This window comes from Acomys minous, assembly GCF_964271855.1.
Source record: "Acomys minous genome assembly, contig: SUPER_14_unloc_1, whole genome shotgun sequence".
NCBI classification, from domain to species: Eukaryota; Metazoa; Chordata; class Mammalia; order Rodentia; family Muridae; genus Acomys; species Acomys minous.
This window is the reverse complement of record NW_028182185.1, coordinates 107,909-129,552: the sequence shown is the minus strand read 5'-3', so window position 1 is coordinate 129,552 and position 21,644 is coordinate 107,909. Positions and strand designations below refer to the sequence as shown.

The 21,644-nt window shown below is 43.0% G+C and overlaps 1 protein-coding gene across 1 annotated transcript; it reads right to left on the bottom strand.

The window, feature by feature from the left end:
- Nucleotides 1-1,507: 1,507 nt before the first annotated feature.
- Nucleotides 1,508-20,899, bottom strand: LOC311583959 (transmembrane protein 184C-like; the record flags this gene model as incomplete). The annotated part of the gene is made up of 11 exons (XM_084803377.1): nucleotides 1,508-3,751; nucleotides 4,183-4,354; nucleotides 4,956-5,055; nucleotides 8,427-8,539; nucleotides 9,727-9,820; nucleotides 11,214-11,288; nucleotides 13,148-13,353; nucleotides 15,151-15,187; nucleotides 15,278-15,408; nucleotides 19,608-19,888; nucleotides 20,821-20,899. 11 exons carry the CDS (start codon nucleotides 20,897-20,899, stop codon nucleotides 3,348-3,350), a joined length of 1,692 nt encoding a protein of 563 aa, XP_084659503.1. The 3' UTR covers nucleotides 1,508-3,347.
- Nucleotides 20,900-21,644: the final 745 nt, after the last annotated feature.

The following is a 21,644-nucleotide window of genomic DNA, read 5'->3' as shown; positions in this document are numbered from 1 at the left end:
AGTATGAAGCGGGCGGAAAAGAGCAAGAGTAGTGTTGAGATTTGGGTCAGTAGAGGTAGGGGAGAGGGTGATGAGAACAAGAAGGGGGAGATGACAAGGTTTGTATGAGGTAACAGGACAACCCCAGCTCTTAGGAGGCCGACACAGAGGCCCCACAAACCTGCTCAGGCCGTGCTGTGAGAAGGGAAAATACATAGGAAGGGGGAAGGAGTAGATGCAGAACAACAGCAGAGTCGGCAGGAAGTGATAAATGGTGCGGTGCGCGATGGGGGCAGAGGATGGATGAACGCCATCTGTCCCGTTGGCTGGATCCAGTCTCGTCTAGGCATTTCTGTCCTGTTTGCAGAAGCCTGCTGCGCTCCTGCGTCCTTTCACTGCTAAGTCCTAGCTGTTGGCCACAGGCCTGCGTGTTGCCCTCCACCCCCACCCCCACCCGCGGGGATCTTGTTTGGAGTGCTGCTCTTGCTTCTGGGCGTCCCTTTTGCAGGCTGGGTTACAGATGCTCTGGTCAAGCCTTCGGGAACCTGGTTGCCAATATTGACCCTGTTCTTGTCTATCCAGTGTGCAGCATGCTTATTGCGGTTAGACCAGCCCCAGTCCCAGCTTGCCTCCGCTGCTTGTAGTTAGTTCTTTGTGTAGGGTTGAGGCCTTATGGGCTTTTCCTTGTCCAGTTTTGTCTGTTGTTGCTCAATTCATGTTCGGGCAGTCAAGCTGATGAGACTTGACATTACTTATTAGGAGACACAATCGCACAGCGAACTCCCAGGTCCTCTGCTTCCTACAGTCTCTGCTTCACAATTCTACTATGTTCCCTGAGCCTTAGGTGTTTTGTAGATATATCCTTTGGGACTGGGCTCTACAGCTCTGCATTTTGATTGGTTATGGTTTTCTGTAATTGTCTCTGTCAATTGGAGAGAAGTTTCCTTGAGAGGTAAAAAGGACCCTGATCTATGGGTGTAAAGAGAAAGTTTTTATATATATATATATAATATATATATATATATATATATTTTTTAGGGAATATGATGGCTTAGTAAATTAGTGTAGATTCTCCTCCAAGAATCCCGAGCACTAAGCAGTTAGTTAGGTTTCCAGTCCAAGGCAGGTTTTCCTCTTGTTGAGCAGGTCTTAAGTCTAATTAGAGAGCTGTTGGTTACCGCCAAGGTGTGCATGCCACCATTGCACCCTTTGGGCTATCCTGGCATGCTAGCTAGTGATGTAGTTCTGTCCTAACTGTGTAGGACTTTGGAAGCTTGCATGGTGCCTTCTGGTTGTGTGATAGTCTGAAAGTCACTGCCAAGGCCAGTGGTCCAAGGGCTTCTCTTCTCGATTTCCCATTTGTGTCTCTTGCGCAGTGAGTTGATTTTGGTGTCTGGTGTAAAATAGGGGTCAAGTTCCATGTTTTGGTATGTGGAATTCAGATTTCCTGGGATAATTCTCTTGTTGCAAGCTGCTTTTTCTTAGTGTTCTGGGGTCCGCTTGGATCCAACACAACTCAAACACCAAATCAATGCAGAAAATAAAAGTTTATTGTAATCAAGCCACTAGTGGATCACATGCAGAACAGACTCAGTAGCCAAGCTGTGACCCCAAGCCAGACTGCTGTAGAGCCTTTAAGCACAGACGGCACAAAAGCCACAGTCATCTGTGCCAGGTTAGTTACATTTTCCACCAACTGGGTTCAGGGATAGGGGACTTTGCTGGGGACATGTCTTTGTGGTGCACTTATCCTGTTCTCATTGGTTTGCTCGACTCTCCTGGGATGCCTTGCCCAGCATTCATGTCTCAACTTGCCAACCAGAATGTCACTCATCCAGGAAAGTCTTGGGGACTTCAAATTTGTTTGAGCCCTATTTGCAATGGAAGTTTATTAGTTGCATTAGTATGCCCACTTGGTGCTCTGGTCAACGATTCTGAACTTCCCATTCTGTACCTTTATTTTTGTTAGCACCACACTTTTTTCCCTTAAAATATTCAGTTTTTATTATTTGGTTGGGTGATTTGCCTATGTGTATGTCTGTGCACCAGTGTGCATTCCTGGTGCCTAAGGTCGAAAGAGGACATTTCCCAGACCTGGAGTTACAGAGGGTTGTGAACTATCATGTGCTGGGAATCAATTCTGGGTCCTCTTGAAGAGCAGCTAGTGTTCTTAAATGCTGAGCTGACTTTCCAGCCTGCCATATTGTAATCAGTTTTTTCTTAAGGCAGAGGGTTCTCTGTTGCTTAGGCTGATCTCAAACTTTTGGGCTCAAATGACTCTTGTGCCTGTGCCTCATAAGCTGGGATTGTACCTAGCTTGTATTTCAAATGAGGCAGTGGTCCAGCATTTCCTCAGAAGTGATTTGGCCATTCTTTTATATTTCTATATGAATTTAGGATTGTCCTTTATCTAAATAATGCCACTAGGATTCTGATGTCTATATATTCATATGAGTAGTCTGAACATTCTAATAAAATGATTTATTCTGATTCACAGGACATCCTTTCATTTATTTTCATTTTCTGTTTTTTTGATCAGTGTTTCCTGATTCTGTTTTTTGCCTAGACCAGGTTTCCTGAAACACATTGAGATCTGCCTGCCTCTACATCCTGAGTGCTGGGTATAAAGGTAGTATACACCACTAAGTCTAGTTCAAATCTTTTTAAAATTTTTGTTGGATTTCTAATCAAGCTATTTTTGTTAAAGTATTAAGATTTAGTTTGTTTAAGGAATAAGACACACACACACACCAGAGTAAGACACAGCTAGATGATGGTGGTGCACACCTTTAGTCCCAGCATGGCGGAGGCAGAGGCAGGTGGATCTCTGAGTTTGGGGCCAACCTGGTGTACAAAGTGGGTCCAGGACAACCAGAGCTACAAACCCTGTCTTGGCAGGGGGTGGGGGGTGGTGATGGGAGAAAACAAAAGAGCAAGACACGTTAAGAGTTTTAGATTTTTGAAAGTATAATTACATAAACTTAAATGGCACATGGTTAGGATTACATTAAATTCAATTCATCTGAATTTTATATTTACATTTTCAGTCCAGAGCATTGCATTCATGCAGTGGCAAGAAGCACTGATTTTCTTTTTTTTTTTTTTTTTTTTTCTTTTTTTGTTTGTTTGTTTTTTTAAGTCTGTACTTTTGAGAAATTCAAGAGAATTTTGCTAAAGTTGTTACCTACTATTTGAATATATGATATTCTTAAAAGTTTAAGAAAGCTAAAGCTAAGAAATTTAAATGTTGTGATATAGAAAACATATATGTATTAGTAAAACCTGTATGTATTAGTGTTATAGTTGTATATTATATATAGTAGTTATACTGGTTTTGCCTGTATTTTGAAAAATGTATTGTGGCAGGTTTAAGGGTCTGTGGATGATTCAGAAGGTACCGACAGATCTTCTAACATGCCTAGGATAATGTGGTGACTTGGCTTGGTTGGAACAAGTATGATCTGTGTGTCAGAGTCTGAGCCGGAAGTCATCTGGTCCTCTTCAGGCATGTTAATCCTGATGCCTGCTGCAAGAGCCTTTCTGTTCTTTTCTTGGATATCATTCATGAAATCTTCATATAGGCGGTCTATAGAAAGTGGACGTGGTGATGTAATTGTATGTCCGAAGCCTTGGTACTGGCCCACTGGCGAGGATGCTCTTGAACTACTAGAAACTCTATCTTGCGGAGAAGAAGAAAGAAGACTTGAATGCTCTGTATCATCCGGGTCGCCAGGAAAAAACTTTTTTTTCGGATAACCTCGCATTGTCCTCCCTTTAAGACAATATAATTTTATTAGCCAAAAGTTATTTTTTCTATTCTAAACATATGGTTCTTTAAAAAGCTCCCCCTTTCCCCTTTGTCTTCCCCAAGTTTGAAGAGCCTGCACAATGATACTACTACTTTAACTACTGAACGGCCACAGCAGGAGACGTACAAAACCTGCATATTTGGGCAGGGGTAACACTGCAGTCTGTAAAGAGCTTGCCACACAAACACGAAGCACCTGAGTTTCCTCCTCAGCACAAGTAAGAAGCTTGGCCTGGCTTTGTGGTGTGGTCAGACAGGAGGGTCCCTGAGGCTCCCTGGCCAGCCAGACCCTGTTCTAAAATCCAAGCTGAACAGCTCCTGAGGAGCCCTGCTTGAGGCTCATGCCTGCCGCGCCCCCGCCTCACACTAACAGAAGTTGAATCGCTGTTACTTACCCACACGTCTCACTTGTTCAGAGATGTCATCTCTGATATCCGACTCATCCCACATAGGGAGTAAGGAGTCGAAGCAGGAGCCCTCCTCTGCTTCGTGCACGTACGGTTTATAAGAAAACGAGTAGTGATGGGCGATGGCTGCTAAGAACATTTCTACGCAGATTATAAAGTCCTGCAAACAGTAACCAGCACACCAGGCATCTTTGGGATTAAATCTAGTTTTCCAAACTACAAACTTCTTCAATGTTATTTAGGGTATAAATTTCTTTTAAAAGTTTCAGATTATATTCATTTTTCAAACATTTTTTCATTTCTTCAAAGTATGACAAGCCAAGATTTATATCTCTTGCATTTTCTCAGTCAAGTATTTTTTCTTCTGTTTTTAAAAAAGATTTATTTAAGTATACAGTGCTCTGCCTGCATGTACACCTGCGCACCAGAAGAGGGCATCATATCTCATTACAGATGGCTGTGAGCCACCATGTAGTTGCTGGGAAATGAATTCAGGACCTCTGGAAGAGCATGCAGTGCTCTTAACCTCTGAGCCACCTCTCCAGCCCCGCTCAAGTATTTTTCAATCTGTTACCCAACAGCTGCAAGGTAACATGCAGTTATAAGTGAACCAGGAACAGAATAATTACCAGTCAGTACCTATAGCTCATTTCTCTCAGTTTCCTGCCCCCATTGTTTGCACGTTGGCCCGCTCAGGGGCAATACTGCATCAAATGCCTTCACAGTAAAATTCCTTGAGTTTCAGAAACAACACTACTTACCTGCAGGCCTGTGGCCACAGCTTCTGGGCTTTGCCAGTCCCAGGTACGCTTTTCTGAAATAACGCCAACTTTAACCAACAGAGCAATAACTACTTCTTGCCTGTATGTCAAGAAAAGGTCAGTGTCAAATCTAAATAATGAAACGACCAACTGTTCTAAAAATATGCAACTAGGGGCCGGGAGGTGTCAGAGCCCAGGTAAGGCTGTGGTAGCACACATCTGCAATCCCAGTGCTCCTCATGTTGAGCTGGGAAGTAGCAGAGAGGCTCCCAGGCCGGCCGCAGGCCAGCAAGCCTGATGTATGTCTGCGGAGTGAACACTTAGGAGACCTGTGTAGCTGGCCTTGGCTACTTTGTGGCTGCTTCTTTCTGCCACCCTTCTCCACCCCTTTCCTTCTTCCCTTTCAACCCCTAACACTAGGAAGAAGGGAGGAGGGAGAGGAAAGGAAGAGACCCGTGAATAAAGCCAAGGGCTGGAAAGGGGGCGGCATTATCATTAGACGACTGCCTGCTGATTAGGGGCTTTGAGCTCCTTGGGGCAATTTGGTCTTTGCCATCAGGATATCTAATTTCTTCTTGTTTCTTTTCACACCAACAGCGACTAGCACCCCCATCCCCACCCCCAGCATTTATATATCCTCCGAAAAGCCCCTAGAATTCCAAAGGTCACACAATCACAGACACTATCTGCAGTTGGCAAAGTGAAGTCTGTCGCCAGCGCACCAGACACATGAGTCCGCTGCTGAGAAGCAGCCCCATACCCGACACCTGGGGCTAAACGAGAACATATTCTTATAATATTTCTCTGTTTCAAAGGAACCCAAAATTCCAGGATTCTCACTACAACCCTGTCTCAAATGAAAGGCAAGGACTGACCCCCAGAGTTGTCCTCGGACCTCCACAAGCACAGACAGCATGTACATGCCGCCGTTCACACAATAAACACATATCATACAAAAAAGATTTAAAACAGCTAATGCCTCACTGCACCCTAGGGCTCCCCATTATCCTGCCTTCAGGGCATACTCCCAGTTGTGCTTATGTTAAGTATACTCACCTTGCCTTACAAATTTATTAACTTCTTAAGATGAATTTCATGATATGTTCTTGGAACTTCATTATTTAGTTTATTTACCCTTCCTCCCACTTTGGAACCATGTACAAAGAATCAGATTCCAAGTTCTAACAGCTTGTCAGTAAAGGCCTGATACTCCAGTATGTTTACACGTGTATCAACTACTAGGATTTTTATTTTATTATTTATTTATTCATTTACTTATTTTGAGACAAGGCTTTTCTATATAACTCTGGTTGCTCATAGAACTTGCTATGCTGAGCAGGCTGGCCTCAAACTCAGAGATATGACTGCCTCCACTTCCCAACTGCTGAGATTAAGGGTGTGTGCCACCATGTCTAGATAATTAGGTTCAAAGAAATTAATTTTCGGCTGTTTACGTACACACATGTAACATGTCTTTGTGTGTGTGTGTGTGTGTGTGTGTGTGTGTGTGTGTGTGTGTGTGTGTAGGTCAGAGGACAGCCTGTGGGAGTCAGTAGTTTTCATTGACCATGTGGGCTCTGAGATGGAACTCCAATTGTTGACACTTGGTGACAGCAGGCATCTTTCCCTACTGAGCCACCTCATAGGCGCCATTGTTTTCCTCTGCCCCTTTTAAAACCTTACTTCTTTACATGGGCTCTGGGCATCAAACTCAGTTCATTAGGTTGCAGGGCAAGTGCCTTTCCCTGCTGAGCTATCCTGCCAGGCACAGATTATCTGAACTATAATACTGCTGAGTCCCAGAAATTGTTATAATATGAGCTACTTCTATAGAGGACTGTGTATGATGTGTGCCCCCAGATGCTAACATAACTTCTGGCAGTGCAGTTTCATGAATTCTTTTTTCTCCTGACTGCTTTGCTAAGCTAAATATACTTAACTTGTTACCTACCCTGTCACTAACCTAAGGCCATGTCTAGTTCTGCTTTGTGACACTGAGGACAGACAGTAGGGCCTGTAACACTGCAAACACACACTCTACCTCAAGGCTGTATCTCCTTGTGCTTACTCACTGATAAACATTTCCTCACATCATTAAATGTTCTCCCAAATTGATACTATTTTATTTACGGCAGAATCATAATATTAAGTAACGTTTTCATTTTGAGGTAGGGTCTCTGGCTGGCCTCAAACTTGCTATTATAGACCATGCTAGCCTTCAACTCACAAAGATCTGCCTGCTTCTGTCTCCGTGGGAGTGCTGGAATTAAAAACACCACAACTAGCAGAACCTTCATTTTAATGATACTATCAAGATATTTAGGCTATCTCAAATGATCTTCATCTTTTAAATGTCAGCCATCATCTGACTCTCTCTTTGATTGATCAGATACAAGATCACACAGATTAGAACTTGTTATATAGCCCAGGATGTCCTCACACTCATAATTTGAGATACTCTTGCCGAGTGCCACAACTACAGGTACGTACCACCAACACATGGCTAAGAATATTTGTTTTTGTAAATCTTTTTAAATGGTAACATTTATTTTTATGTGTGTGAGCTTTGCCTGCATCTATGACACCTGTGCAGTATTTGCAGATGTCAGAGGGGCATTAGAACCACCTGGAATTGGAGTTACACAAGGTCCTGAGCCACCAACCTTGTGGGTGCTGGAAACTAAATCCAGGTCCTCTGCAAAAGGAGCTCTTATCTGCCGAATCACTTTCCCAGTCCTGTTATTATAAATCTTACAAAAGACAAATTAAAAAAAAAAAAAGTTTTTCCTTAGCTGAGAGACATGGCGCACACCTGTAATCCCAGCACTAGGGAAGGGGAGGCAGACAGATCTCTGTGAGTTTGAGGCTAGCCTGGTCTACAAAGTGAGTCCAGGATAGTCAGGGCTACACAGAGAAACCTTGTCTCAGAAACAAACAAACAAACAAACAAAACAAAAGAAGACAAAAAGATTTTCTTATTTATGTGTATGTGTGTCTGATAATCTGAATATGTGCATGTGCCCCAGAGGCTAGGAGAAAGTTCCAGATTCCTTGGATGTGATCCGGGTGCTGTGGACCTCTGGATATGTAGCAAAGTCTCTGAAACGCTATTTCTCTAGCCCTAAGGACTAGCTTTTGTTGATTTTGTTTTTTAAGACAGGGTTTCTGTGTAGCTTCTGTTGTTCTGGAACCTATGCAGACCAGGCTGGCCTTGAACTCAGAGATCCACCTGCCTCTGCCTCCTGTGTGCTGGGATTAAAGGTGTGTGCCACCACTACCCTGACATAGGGCTAGCTTTTAAAAGTGTGAGTAATAGCATTTTAGTTCTCCTCCTATATTAACACTTGTAGTTTGTAGCTTCATAGCTCAGGCTGGCCTTGAACTGGTAGTCGTGCCTCTCAAACTCTCTTAACCAACAGTTTAATTAGCATTTAATATTGAAATATTCTCGTAAGAGAAAGCAATACTTACCAAAAGGAAACGAAAACAACAAGTTTCACACAGAGAAATTTGCCCACAGGTTCTATAGGGCTGAGCTCTTCTTTTAGCACTTGATAAAACAGCAGAAGGCAGTACATGGCAAACTGGAAACAAAAGCAACAGTTAACATTCTGCAGTAGAAGACAGTAGCAGAACTCTTGAAGCCGAAACCAGAGCCTGCTCTACAGTGGCGCTCCAGGCACAGCTGAGTGCTACTCGGCCAGTGGTTTAGATTAACAACAGGCTTTTAGTGTTTTGCTGCAGATGCACAGAAGTGGAATTTCGCAAGGGAGATATGTAATGTTTCCCCTAAATATGTTTCTACATGTTCACTTACTGGAACTAAAGCAATATACAAATAATATGAATGGGACAAAAGGTTTCCTTCAGTCAAATAAAAGCAAACACATCTATTATGCTTTTAAAGACAAATCACTACTACTTTTATAAGCTAGTCTCTTGCGTAACATTTATACCACACAGTTTATTTAATTTATTTAACTAATGCCAGGTGGTGCAAGCCTTTAATCCCAGCACTCAAGAGGCAGAGGCAGGTGGATCGCTGCGAGTTCGAGGCCAGCCTGGTCTGCAAAGTGAGCTCAGGACAGCCAAGGCTACACAGAGAAACCCTGTCTTGAAAAACAAACAATTAATTGTTTTTTGCAAGACAGAGTCTCACTATGTAACCTTGGCTGTCTTGGAACTTGCTCTGTAGACAAGACTGGCCTCAAACGCAGATCTTCATGCCTTTGCCTCCCAAGTGCTGGGATTAAAAGTGTGTGCCACAACCAGAAAATTCTTCCTTTACTTAGAAACTCTATCCTATCAATATGCCAATTAGACCTTTTCTTCTTACGGAGTAAGTCTCTGTACCTTTTGTTTATTTAGGAGGTACACAATGCATATACTCACAGCCATGCAGAAACGACAGCAAACAACAGGTCTGTGTGTAAGTCACTAAATCATTCATAAACATACTACTATATGTTTATATTGTATAAAACTATACATTAAAGCTGCCTCAGATTCCATGTACAAATTAAAAGGTAATATTTGTTCTTAAGAAATAGTGCCTGATAATATTTAGTAACAGAAACTAATTCAGTACAATTAAGATCATTATTGCAGGGTGTGGTGGCACATACACACACTTCACTTCCAGCACTCGGGAGGCAGAGGCTGGCAGATCTCTCTGAGCGTGGTCTATAAAGTGAGTCCAGGACAGCCAGGGCTACACAGAGAAACCCTGTCTCAAAAAACAAAACAAACAAACAAAAGAGTATTTACTCACCAGTTGTGACAAATTATTTATTATAACCAGGTAGGTCCAAGCATTGGAGAAGCTAAAGTTTCCCTCATCATATACTCCAACGAGCTCACATACCCTGAAAAGTGACAAAAGTCAGGCAACTTTATGACGAACCAAGGAGACCTGTATCTTAATATATATCCTTTAGAGATTTATTTTTTTTACGTATGAGTGTTTTGCTTGCATGTACGCCTGGCGTGATGTGCATTCAGTGTCCCTGGAGGCCAGAGGGGGACACTGGATACTCTGGAATTGGAACTGGAATTAACAGATTGTTGTGAGCAGCAATGGTGGTTCTAGGAACCACATCTCTGCAAAAGCACCAAGCGCTCTCAATCACCAAACACCTTCCAGCCCTGAATACACACTTAGGGCACAGCGGTAGTAAAACTTAAAATCTATAACCAGTTTATCTCAGAAAGCCTAAGGACGACCACTTGCCTTTGGTCACAGATGGTGGAAAAGCTGACACGAGTCACATCTTTCTAGAAATACATGGTATGATCATTACTTTTAACTTAAATTATAAACAACCATTAAACCACAGAACAATCATGACTTTCCTCATTTTAGAAAGCTTGGTTGATAAACATGACTACAGCTCACTTTCCCTCTAAATTAACTTAGCGGTAAATATTTGAAGATTCAGATCCCCCGAGTAAATTCTAATACAAGTATTAAGTTATATGCTCACCTAGTTTCTAAGCAGCAAAGCAATAAAACATACTTCTATAAGTATTTCTGGCACAGGCAGGATAAGAAGTATTGTTACATGGCTTGATTCTACGCTGTGGTCTGCAGAAACTCACATTTTGGAATTTTTATTGAAACTTTAATATTTTGGCATCACAGTTTGTGTGTGTGTGAGAGAGATGTAGTCTCTCTATGTAAACCAGGCAGGCCTTGAACGAGATCTACTTGGCTCTGCCTCCTCAGTGCTGGGATTAAAGACCTGCACCAGTTTAAAACAGTATTAATAAACTCTTAAATTAACAACACACACACACACACACACACACACACACACACACACACACACTCTGTGTGATTAACCCAACTAAAGTGTTTTCCTCTGATGATTTTTCTCATGTCTGCTCTCAAAAGGATGTGAATCTTGTGGCAATGCCTTGCACTGTTTGTTGTTACGGAACCCAGCTTTTATATATGTGGTTTTGTAGCAGGCTAGACTTACGCTATTAATCAATACCCTTTTCCTACTTGCTTTCCCATGTAAGAACACAGATCTTTAAAGACAGGGCCCCAGGTGGCCTTAAATTCTCAATTCTCCTGCCTCTACCTTGCAAGTGCTTGGATTATTTCTCATGAACGACTACACTTGCCTTCTGAGGGGCTGGGGATTAAACACGGGGCTTTGTTCATACAAAGCAGTTACCAAACTGAGCTACATTCCCAGGCATGTAGCATGAAGATTTGAAACAATAAAAAAAATAAAGGAGAGTCATACTTACAAAGCAGTAACAGTGGTGACTGGTCTGACCACAGTATACTGTAACACTCCTAGTTTGCATCTAAAGAGCAGCATTCTGCAAAAGAAAGAGACCATCTTAGCTATTCAGTGGCATCAAAACATCTCAAAGCCTCCAAATGGAAATGAATATAGATGACAACTATATTCATTCAGCCAATTTTGTCCTAAATGACAGGCGGATAAGAGTGTGGATGGCAGCAAGGAAATCTAAAGCCCACTTTGAAATTATTTAAAGACTTATTTATGTATTACTTAGACAGTGCTCTGCCTGCATATACACCTGCAGGCCAGAAGAGGGCACCCGATCTCAGTATAGATGGTTGTGAGCCACCATGTGGTTGCTAGGAATTGACCTCAGGACCTTTTCGGAACAGACAGTGCTCTGAGCCCTCTCTCCAGCCCCTGAAGTTATTTAGTAACTTTATCTCTGAAAGACACCCCTGCCCAGCTCCACTGAAGCACAGCACAGAACAGTATTGGGAACTGGGGCTTCCTGCCATGCTCACCTCAAATCGACAGGACCAAGTGAAATGAGTCTGTGAGCCAAATAAACCCTTTGTTTCTTAAGTTGCTTTTGTCAGTTATTTTATCACAGTAGTGAGAAAAGTAACTAAAGTTCTTTGGGTAAAATATGCAATCTTAACTCTTTAAAGACTTTTTTTTTTTTTTTACATTTACTTCAAACTAGATGAATGCAGATGGCCAATTCACTATGAATGTAACATGTATAGAACTCATTATTCTCATGATTGTCACATGGTTCTCTGTGCTGTATGTAGTTTGTTTTATATATGTGTAATAAAATAAATGTATATATATATAAAAAAGACTCAGAAAACAGAGGCCACGTGGATCTCTGTGAGTCTGAAGCCAGCCTGGTCTACAGAGTGAGTTCCAGGACAGCCAAAGCTACACTGTCTTGAAAAACCAAAATGAAAAGGGGGAGAAAAAGCAAAACAAACAAACAAATCCTACTTTTTATTTTTACTTATTTATTTTTTTTGAGACAGGGTTTCTCTTTGCAGCCTTGGCTGTCCTGGACTTGCTTTGTAGACCAGGGTGGCCTCGAACTCAGAGATCCACTTGCCCCTGCCTGAGTGATGGGACCACAGGCGTGTTACCACCTCACCCAATAAAAAATCCCACTTAAAAAGGGCTCATTTATTTTCCTTTATGTGTATGAATGTTTTGCCTGCATATATGTGTGTGCACCACACATGTGCCTGTTGGATCCCCTGGAACTGGGGTTTTGGATGGCTGGAATGGCTAGGAAATCAACCTGGGTCTTTGCTTTTTGTTTTTGTTTTTCGAGACAGGGTTTCTCTGTGTATCCCTTGCTGTTCTAGACTCACTTTATAGACCAGGCTGGCCTGGAACTCACAGGGATCCCCCTGCCTCTGCCTCCAGAGTGCTAGGATTAAAGGCAATACATTTTTAAGATATAGATGTTGTGGGTTTTTTTTTGTTTTTGTTTCACTTTTACATTGCTCACCCAATAAAAAGTTTATCAAGGTGAGGCCAGCCTGGTGTACAGAATGCAGGACAACCAAGGCTAGAGACACCCTGTCTCGAAAACAAAGAACAAAACAAAATATGTATTTTGTTAGCTGAGCATGGTAACACATGAATGCAATCCCAGACTTGGGGAGGCAGAGGCAGGTGAATCTCTCTCTGTGAGTTCAAGGACAGCCAGGTCTACAGAGCGATTCCAGGACAGCCAGGGCTACACAGAGAACCTTGTCTTCAAAAACAAAAACAAACAAAAATGTATTTTGTTGTCTTTCAAACTGTACTCCATGCTAAAGTCTACTTACTGTTTCTGTTTACAGAACTGTCTTGCAGAGAGCTGGCCCAAACTGAATAATTCTGCTTCTGTAAAACCCAAACAGACACATGAAAACCCGATTTACTTACTCCCCCATTGCCCATGGCGGGCAGCAGCAGAGTGTAGTGAGGTGGTTCTGCTGGTCTTTAGCTTCTAGGTACAGCATCAAGTTTGGGAATCGGATGGTGAGATAGTTGGTAAGGAAGATCATAAAGTTATAGATGACATACGCTTCGTAGCACTCCCTGCAGGTGTCCACGTAGATGGCAATTTGGGGATAGTTCAAAGCTATCCACTATGGAAAAGCACAGACATTAAAGAAGAGTTGTAGCCTGAGGAACATGAATTACTGCTCAGATTCACAGGACAATAACACAGAACCTGGGGAACCCGTCACAGACTTGCAGCAAACTCTCTGAAGTACTCTGAGTGGATTTACGGGGAGGGAGGCAGGGACTGCTGAGGATTAAACAGTGCAAGTCCACCACTGAGCTACATCCTAGGCTCTGCAAAGCATGCTTTAAAATGCAACGAACTTCTCTGATACAGGTAAACAGAAGGGCAAGTGTTTGGGGAAGTGATGAACATAAAAAAGAAAGTTAGTGAGTTCTCAAATATAATTTGAAATTAAGAAAAAAATATGATCAGAAAAAAATGTTACTGAAGACGTTTTATTTCCTAACACAGTTTCTCTGTGTAGCCTTGGCTGTCCAGAACTTGCTTTGTAGACCAGGCTGGTCTCTGCTGGAATTAAAGGCCACTAAAGCCTGGATATTTTGTATTTTTTGAGACAGGGTCTCATTATGTAGTTCTGGCTATCCTGGAATTCACTATGTAGAACAGGTTGACCCAGAACTCATAGAGAGCCTCCTGCCTCTGTCTCCTAGGTGCTAGGATTAAAGGCATGTGTACCACTATACTTGTTTTTTAATGTTGTTAAGACAAAATATGACTGTAATGACAAATGCAGATATTTGGAACATTTTTAGTGTGTAGTTACTCTCCTTGCTTGGCTGCTTACATTCTCAGATTAGTGGCTTTTCACCCGTTAAAGACTGTAATACTGTAAGTTACCCTCATCCCTAAGGGATGGGCCACCCCAGGCACAGACTGCTGCCACCAGGTCCCTTATACAGAAGGGGCAGCATCAGCACAGACCAGGTGCAACACACGACCCAAGTGCAGCTCTCCTAGACTTAGTCATCTCCAGACGGCTTATGACACCTGATGGGATATCCAGAGTGCAAACCTGGGGTCTGGGCTTGTTTAAAATAGATCTGCTCCAGGCTTGGCTGAACCCATGGGCGCAGATTTTGATAAGGATGCAGATTGCTCACTATCACACATTTTAGTTATCAAGTACAAAAAAAAAAAAAAAAGAAAGAAAGAAAGAAAGAAAAAGAAGAAATGCAGGAAAGTAGGGTGGATGCACAGACGGACACTTTCCACAGAGAATACAACTACTGTGATAATTAGACAAAGAAAATGTCTAGCCGGGCGTGGTGGTGCACGCCTTTAATCCCTGCACTGGGTGGCAGAGGCAGGCGGATCTCTGTGAGTTCGAGGCCAGCCTGGTCCACAAAGTAAGTCCAGGACAGCCAAGGCTACACAGAGAAACCATGTCTCGAAAAACCAAAAAAACCAGGTGTGGTGGTGGTGCATGCCTTTAATCCCTGCCCTCAGATGGAACTCTGTGAGCTGGATACTAATCTGGTCCACATGGTAAATTCAAGAACAGCCAGGGTTACATAGACTCTATTTTAACAAAACAAAACAAAACAAAACCCAAAAAGGAAAAAAGAAGTCTTCAGTAGGGGGCATGGAAGTGTACATCTTTAATCCCAGCACTGGGAGGCAGAAGCAGGTGGATGTCTGAGTTCAAGGCCAGCCTGGTCTACAGAGTGAGTTACAGCAGGACAGCCAGGGCTACAACAGAGAAACCCTGTTTAAAAAAAAAAAAAAGGTGAAACATTTTTCCTATTAATCTCTCCTTGTCAATACTGTGTGCTCTTTACCTTATTAAGCATTCTCTAGTAAACATAGTTAAGTGTCATAAAAGAATCCTTAACAGAATACAACAAAATATACTTACACTATCCAAACTGTATATCGGAACCATCCAAAGAATCCTATGGAGAGTAAAACATAAAAACCATTTAATGTGATGTTTATGAGTTAAGTCAGTCAATACTAGTAATAGAGATGTGTGAGGATGTGACCTTATGATGGGCTTTTGAAGTTTAGACTGTGTATAATGCACTAGATGTTGGAGAATCCCCCACACGGACACAGGTATGGTCATCAGCAGGAATATTCCAGCAATAAACCAAGCTTTGGTGTGGATCCCAACCTTAGAAGAGAAAAGAACGTGTGAGCTTAGACTCTCATGTTATGACTATAAAAATCAACATTTGTTTTATTTTCATTTGATTATTAGCACTGCTTGGTATTTTCCAAATAATTAGTAACAATTTAAAAAAATATTTACTTAAAAATTATGTCGTCGAGCATGGTGGCACACACCTGTAATCCTAGGACTCTGAAGAGAGAGGCAGGTGGATCATTGTGAGTTCGAGGCCAGCTTGGCCTACAAAGTGAGTCCAGGACAGCCAAGTCTCAAAAAAAAATTTTTTTTTGTATGTGTCTGTGTGTGGATATGTGCATGTGTGGGTGTGAGGTTAGAAGTGGGTACTAGATTTCTTGGAGGCAGAGGCAGGTGGATTACGATGAGTTCCAGGACAGCCCGGGCTACATATATGAGACCCTGCCTCACAAAAGAATGAACCCTCTTCAAAAATGAAACAAGAGCCGGGCGGTGGTGGCGCACGCCTTTAATCCCAGCACTTGGTAGGCAGAGGCAGGCGGATCGTTGAGTTCAAGGCCAGCCTGGTCTACAAAGTCCAGGACAGCCAAGGCTACACAGAGAAACCCTGTCTCGAAAAACCAAAACCAAACAAACAAACAAACCAAAAACGAAACAAAACCCGAGACATTTCCGTAGTGCCTTCACCCATTCCTAGCCTGTTACTTCTTTCTCTCTCTGATTCTTGTGAAGTGGGGGCCTAGTGCTGACAACTCATGAAGGCCATGTATCCTCACATGGTGCTGTGGGGGAGTTTCATTTCAGTCGTTCATAAAGTGACCAGAAAAATGACTCACTCCTGTAGTCATATCCCCATGGCCACTTGTCTCTCTGCTTCAATGTCCCCTCATCTGTATGAAGAGGGACTTTGCTCTATTATGCCTTTCTAAAGAATTAAGTAAAATTATAGTTACATTAAAAAAAATAAAGCCATTTTAGGAATGTGCTCTAGTTAATGCCTCTAACCTTAATAGGAAATGACATAAGATCAAAATCTTTCCTTGTCTCCCAGTCCTCTCTACCTATGTGCTATCACTTCCCAGCCTCCTTCAGAGTCAAAATCTTCAAAACTCATCTATTCAGCCGGGTAGTGGTGGCGCACGCCTTTAATCCCAGCACTTGGTAGGTGGAGTCAGGCAGATCTCTGTGAGTTCGAGGCCAGCCTGGTCTACAGAGTGAGTCCAGGACAGTCAAAACTACACAGAGAGACCCTGTCTCGAAAAACCAAACCAAACCAAAACCAAAAAACCCTCATCTATTCTCCTGAGCCTATGTTTCCCCCACACACTCCTACTTAAACAATTCTGTCCCCCTCCAGTGCGCTCACTAAGCTCCCCAATGACCTTCCTACTTGTGAAAAGTGACTGACCAGGTGGCAACAGTGAACACTCTTCAAAATGTTTCCCCTGAAACCCTCTTTCCAGGGAGGTCATTATCTGCCCTCTTTGTAAATCCCTGTGAAATACAGGTGCTGGGTCTTTTGCTATTGTATCCTTAGTCTCAAGTTCTTTTTGTTTTTGTTTGTTTGTTTGGTTTTTTTTTTTTTAAAGCTTTTTTGAGACAGGGTTTCTCTGTGTAGCCTTGGCCGTCCTAGACAGGATAGCCTTGAATTCAGAGATCTGCCGGCCTCTGCTACCCAAGAGCTGAAATTACAGGTGTGCGACAACACACCTGGCTTCAAGCATTCTTTTAACTGTGGAGCCTGTCTGAAGTTTGACCACTAGTTACTAGGTTGTTCTCTCCTCATTTGCTGAAACTTAACCCCTAATGCAAATGGCCATATTTGGAGAAAAGGCTGATGGGAAATGACGTAGGTGAAATGAGGTCATAATCTCACAGCCCTGGTGATCTCAGAATTGTCTGTCAGCCATCTGAGGGCTCAAGAGCATGGCCTCCTGCAACGTGAGAGGACCTTCCCTAGACTGCCACCCCGCTGGTCCCCCCCCCCCATGATATTTGACTCCAAAATAGTTTTCAACACTGTGAAAAAAAAAAAAGTCTTGTTGAAGGCCCTCAGTTTATTTTATGTATACTTAAATGTGTTCTTCTATGCGTGTGAGCCCAGGTGCGCATGCGTGGAGTCTGTTCTCCTTCCATCTTGTGAGGCACGGTCTCTGCAGCTTCCGCTGTTACATGTCACACAGCAGGCCAGCTGGCCGGCTAGCGTGCAGACAGTTCTGTTCCTGCCTTCCATCTTGCCTAGACACCACTCACGAGGGTCAGAGATGGAACTCAGGTGGTCAGGCTTGCGTGCGTACTGCTTTACCACTGAACCCTTTCTTCAGCTAAAGCGTGGCATTTTCTTATGGCAGAGAAAGTACATTAAGCAATACTCTCATACCTGTCTCTGCAGTTTAAGTTGTTCTGAGGTCTAGACTTGGCAAATGCATTACTTTGGTTTATTTGCACGCCCCATTAAATATCCTTATCAGAAAGTGAGGGGCTTAGGATGTTAGCAGTTCACACTGAAGATTAGAAATGGTTTTTTAAAACTACAGTTGAAGCTCACAATTAAGGGAATTCTTAAGCAGAAATGATACACATTTCATTTACCTTTCTATACTATATCCTAAGGAACACTAAGTGAGGACATTATATTTATGTTAAGATTGCTATACCCAAGTTTGGGTGGACAAATTTCAAATAACCTAAAAACCTATAATTATTAAAAAAGCCAACAAAAAATTTAGTGATTAAAAGGATCCTACAAATGTCTGACACATTGTTTAAAATATTTTCCACAATCAAAAAGGGGGCCATCGGCATGGTCATAACTCTTCTGAGATAAAGTGTTTCTCAATAAAAGTATTTCTGGTTATTATTAATTGATAAATCCAAATTCACTTTATGCATAGATTGTAGATTTATGGTAGTTATTCAGTTTGTAATACTTCACTACTGTCACATGACGTCAACAAACAGTAGAAAGTGGGCCAGAGAGGGTTCAGCAGGTAAGGTGCTCGCCTCCAACACTGGCGACTTGAGCTCCATCCTCCGCACTCCTCATCCTGGGAACACAGAAGCAACTCCCCTAAATTGTCCCTCCACAACTGGGCCATCCCATGAACACAGCAACGAATACTTTTTTTTTTTTTTTTAAGTAAGGAAAGAAATACAACTGGCTGTGCATTAAGGCAGCACTCAGGGAAGCAGAGGCAGGCAGATTGCTGTGAGTGGAGGTCAGCCTGGTCTACAGAGTGAGTTACAAGAAAGAAAGAAAGAAAGAAATGAAGGAGGGAGGGAGAAAAGGAAGGAGAGAGAGAGAGAGACAGAGACAGGGAGAGATGGGGGGGTGAGAGGGGAAGGGAGGAGAGAGAGGGAGAGAGACTGAGAGAAAGACAAGCGACAGACCGGAGGGACTTTGTAAAAACGTGTGCTTCGATTAGGGAGTAACTTCAGGTCTGGAAATGTAGCTCAGTTGGTAGAATGCTTGCCTGCCTCAAATGCACAAAGCCCCGGGTTCAACTCCAGCACTAAACAAACAGAATGATGGCTACATCTATAATCCCAGCGCTCGGAATGTAGACGGAGGAGGACCATTCTAGGTTACAAAGCATCTACATTAGAGACTTTATCTCATTAAAGAAAGAAACAAAGAAAAAGATGTAACCTCAAACGTAAAAACAATTAACAAAGTCAAATGAACAGGAATCCTTTAGTTACAGGAGGCGGGCTAAAAGCTTATAAAACCCAGAACGTAACTTCCAAGGTAGTTTATTTGATCTGGTCAAGCCCCAATGTCTGCACAGCAGCTACTATTTCAAGAATAAAGTTCTTTCAGTCCATCCTGAGCAGCTGCCTTAACTATTTTCTCCACCAGGAGGTAACTCCACTTGTAGCGGCAGAATAAAATCAGACCAAAGACGAAATGTTTCGCAGACCACCAAGAAGGCGGACAAAGGGACTCTGTCAAGCAGCGTTAAGAAAGAGGAGAGGTGCTGGACCCTCTTACCTTGAATTTCTTTCGTTCCCAAACACATACAGGAATGGCTATCAAGATGGAAACTCCGTAAATAAGTACGAACAGGGGTCGGATCCATCTCCTCCAGCTGTTCCGGTTGCATGCGCAAGGCTTTTTCATAAACAAACCAGCTTTCAACAGCTGAGTAAACGAACTAAACCAAGATCTTTGCTGGTTCGGTTCTTCGGTTGTTTCTTGTGCTGACTCACTATAAAGAAAAATTTACCAGCCGCTGGCGCCCCGTCCTTGGGTCGCACTGTGCTGCCGGCTGCCGCAGCGGTGGCCGCTCGGGATGCTCGCAGGTGCGGGCTGCATCCTCGCCGGCCAACCCGCGTGCACTCGGTGCTGCCGTGGCGGAGTCGCCGCCGTCTCGGCTGCACCATGCTTCCGAGGACAGCGGGGTGACCCGGGGATTCTGACCTGCGGCGGGTAGCCGGCCGGTTCCCTCCCTCCTGCTCTGGCAGGCGAGTCTCCGCCCCCCGGAAGACCCGGGCCCGCACTTCCTCACTCACTCATTCAAATCTTCCTCGCTAGAGGAACTCATCTTCAAAATATAGGAGCTCACTTCCGTTTCCGTTCAGGTCCAGGAAGCGAATGATTTGCAGCGAGGTTCATGCTGGGCAAACCTTGTCCGGCAATGCTCACCTTTGTGATTGGTCAGCTACGGAGGATGGGTGTGTCTGTAACCTAGGTTACTCAGGGGGCGTGGCGAGGGAAATGGAGAATTCAGGATTGCTGGCCGCGCTAACTTACCTAGTCTTAGCGTCTCGGAGAAGGGTTCTGGAAGTTGGAGGAACTGGGCACGTTTCAAAAACACCTGCTACATTCTACCTAAAGTCTTAGTGAGGGGCAATCGATGTGGAGCGGAACTCAAAACAGCCTTTTTCTTAGAATGCTCCTCACTTGTCTTTATGGCTGGAATTGGAAGCCGGCTGGAAAAAGATAGAACAGGAAACCTCCGATTAGATGTCAGTCAGTTGCTAGAGTTTAGGGCCTTACGGAGGGATTTCTTTGCATAATTTCTGGACCCGGCAGAAGAATCATTCTAAAAATAGCTTATTTGAAAGTGACAATATGAAATGTTCACATTTGGGGGAAAAAGCCTTAATGATTTAAGTTTCAAAAGGCCAGCTTTCTGACTCGGAATGCTTTTAGCTGTAAAGGTTTACAGATCAAACAAGTGGCAAATGGAACCTTAAAGTGTTTCTAAATCAAGGGAGCAAGCAAACATCTGTGTCCCGATTAAACACACGAACAGGGGCTATCTTGTGATTTTCTGAAGTAACACTTAAAAGTACTGAAAACTCAACAGATGAGAAAAATTTCACAGATGAGAAAAACTTCAAGTGATTAATTCACTCAAATATTGGCCTACTAAGCAACACAATTGTTTTCTCTGACCATGGACTCTGCTTGGTTGTTGAAATATTTGCCATCACCTTCAACCAGGGGAATTCTGCCTATAAGGCAGGTGGGCCAAGGCATGGGCCAGAGTCTCACCGAGATCAGACGAATCATATATCGTTTTCCTCTGTAACCCCGAGCGTGGACTCTGATGTCTGCAGTCTTTGCCCCATGCTGTCCTGATCTCCGTTTTGCAACTTTCCTTAAAGAGGTTGTAGGACTTTTGTTTAGTCTACGCCAACTTTAAATTAAGATAATTGGTCTTAGGGAAATTCCTGATCACTATCCTGGCATATGCGTATCCTGGCATACTGTTAAAGTTCCGAGAACAAGAGAAAACTCCTGCTTTACAACTAGATATCACTATATCACTATTTCTTGGCCAACGACAGTCTTTTTAAACAGGCTGTCTAGCATGGCTTGTTTCTGCGTGTCCAGCCACGCTCTTATTGTTGCCTACAGCTGTCTTCCCTATTCTTTCTCATAGGAAACCAGTCTTGACTTAATTTCTGAAATCTATTTTGGTACTCTAGTAGCACCATCCTTTATGTTTCGCTATTGCCATTAACCTGAATGTTTGTTTGTGTTTCTTATACTGTGAGTTCCCCCAGAAAAAACTAAAATCCTTGAACCATTAAGAACCACTATTAGCTGGGCAGTGGTGGTGCGTGCCTGTATTCTCAGCACTCAGGAGGCAGAGGCAGGTGGATCTCTGTGAGTTCAAGGTCAACCTGGTCTAGAAAGCAAGTCCAGAACAGCCAAGGCTACACAGAGAGACCCCTGTCTTAAAAAAAAATAAAACCAAAAGAAACAACAAAAAATAGTATTATGAAGGCAATGAAAAGACAAGTCAAATGCA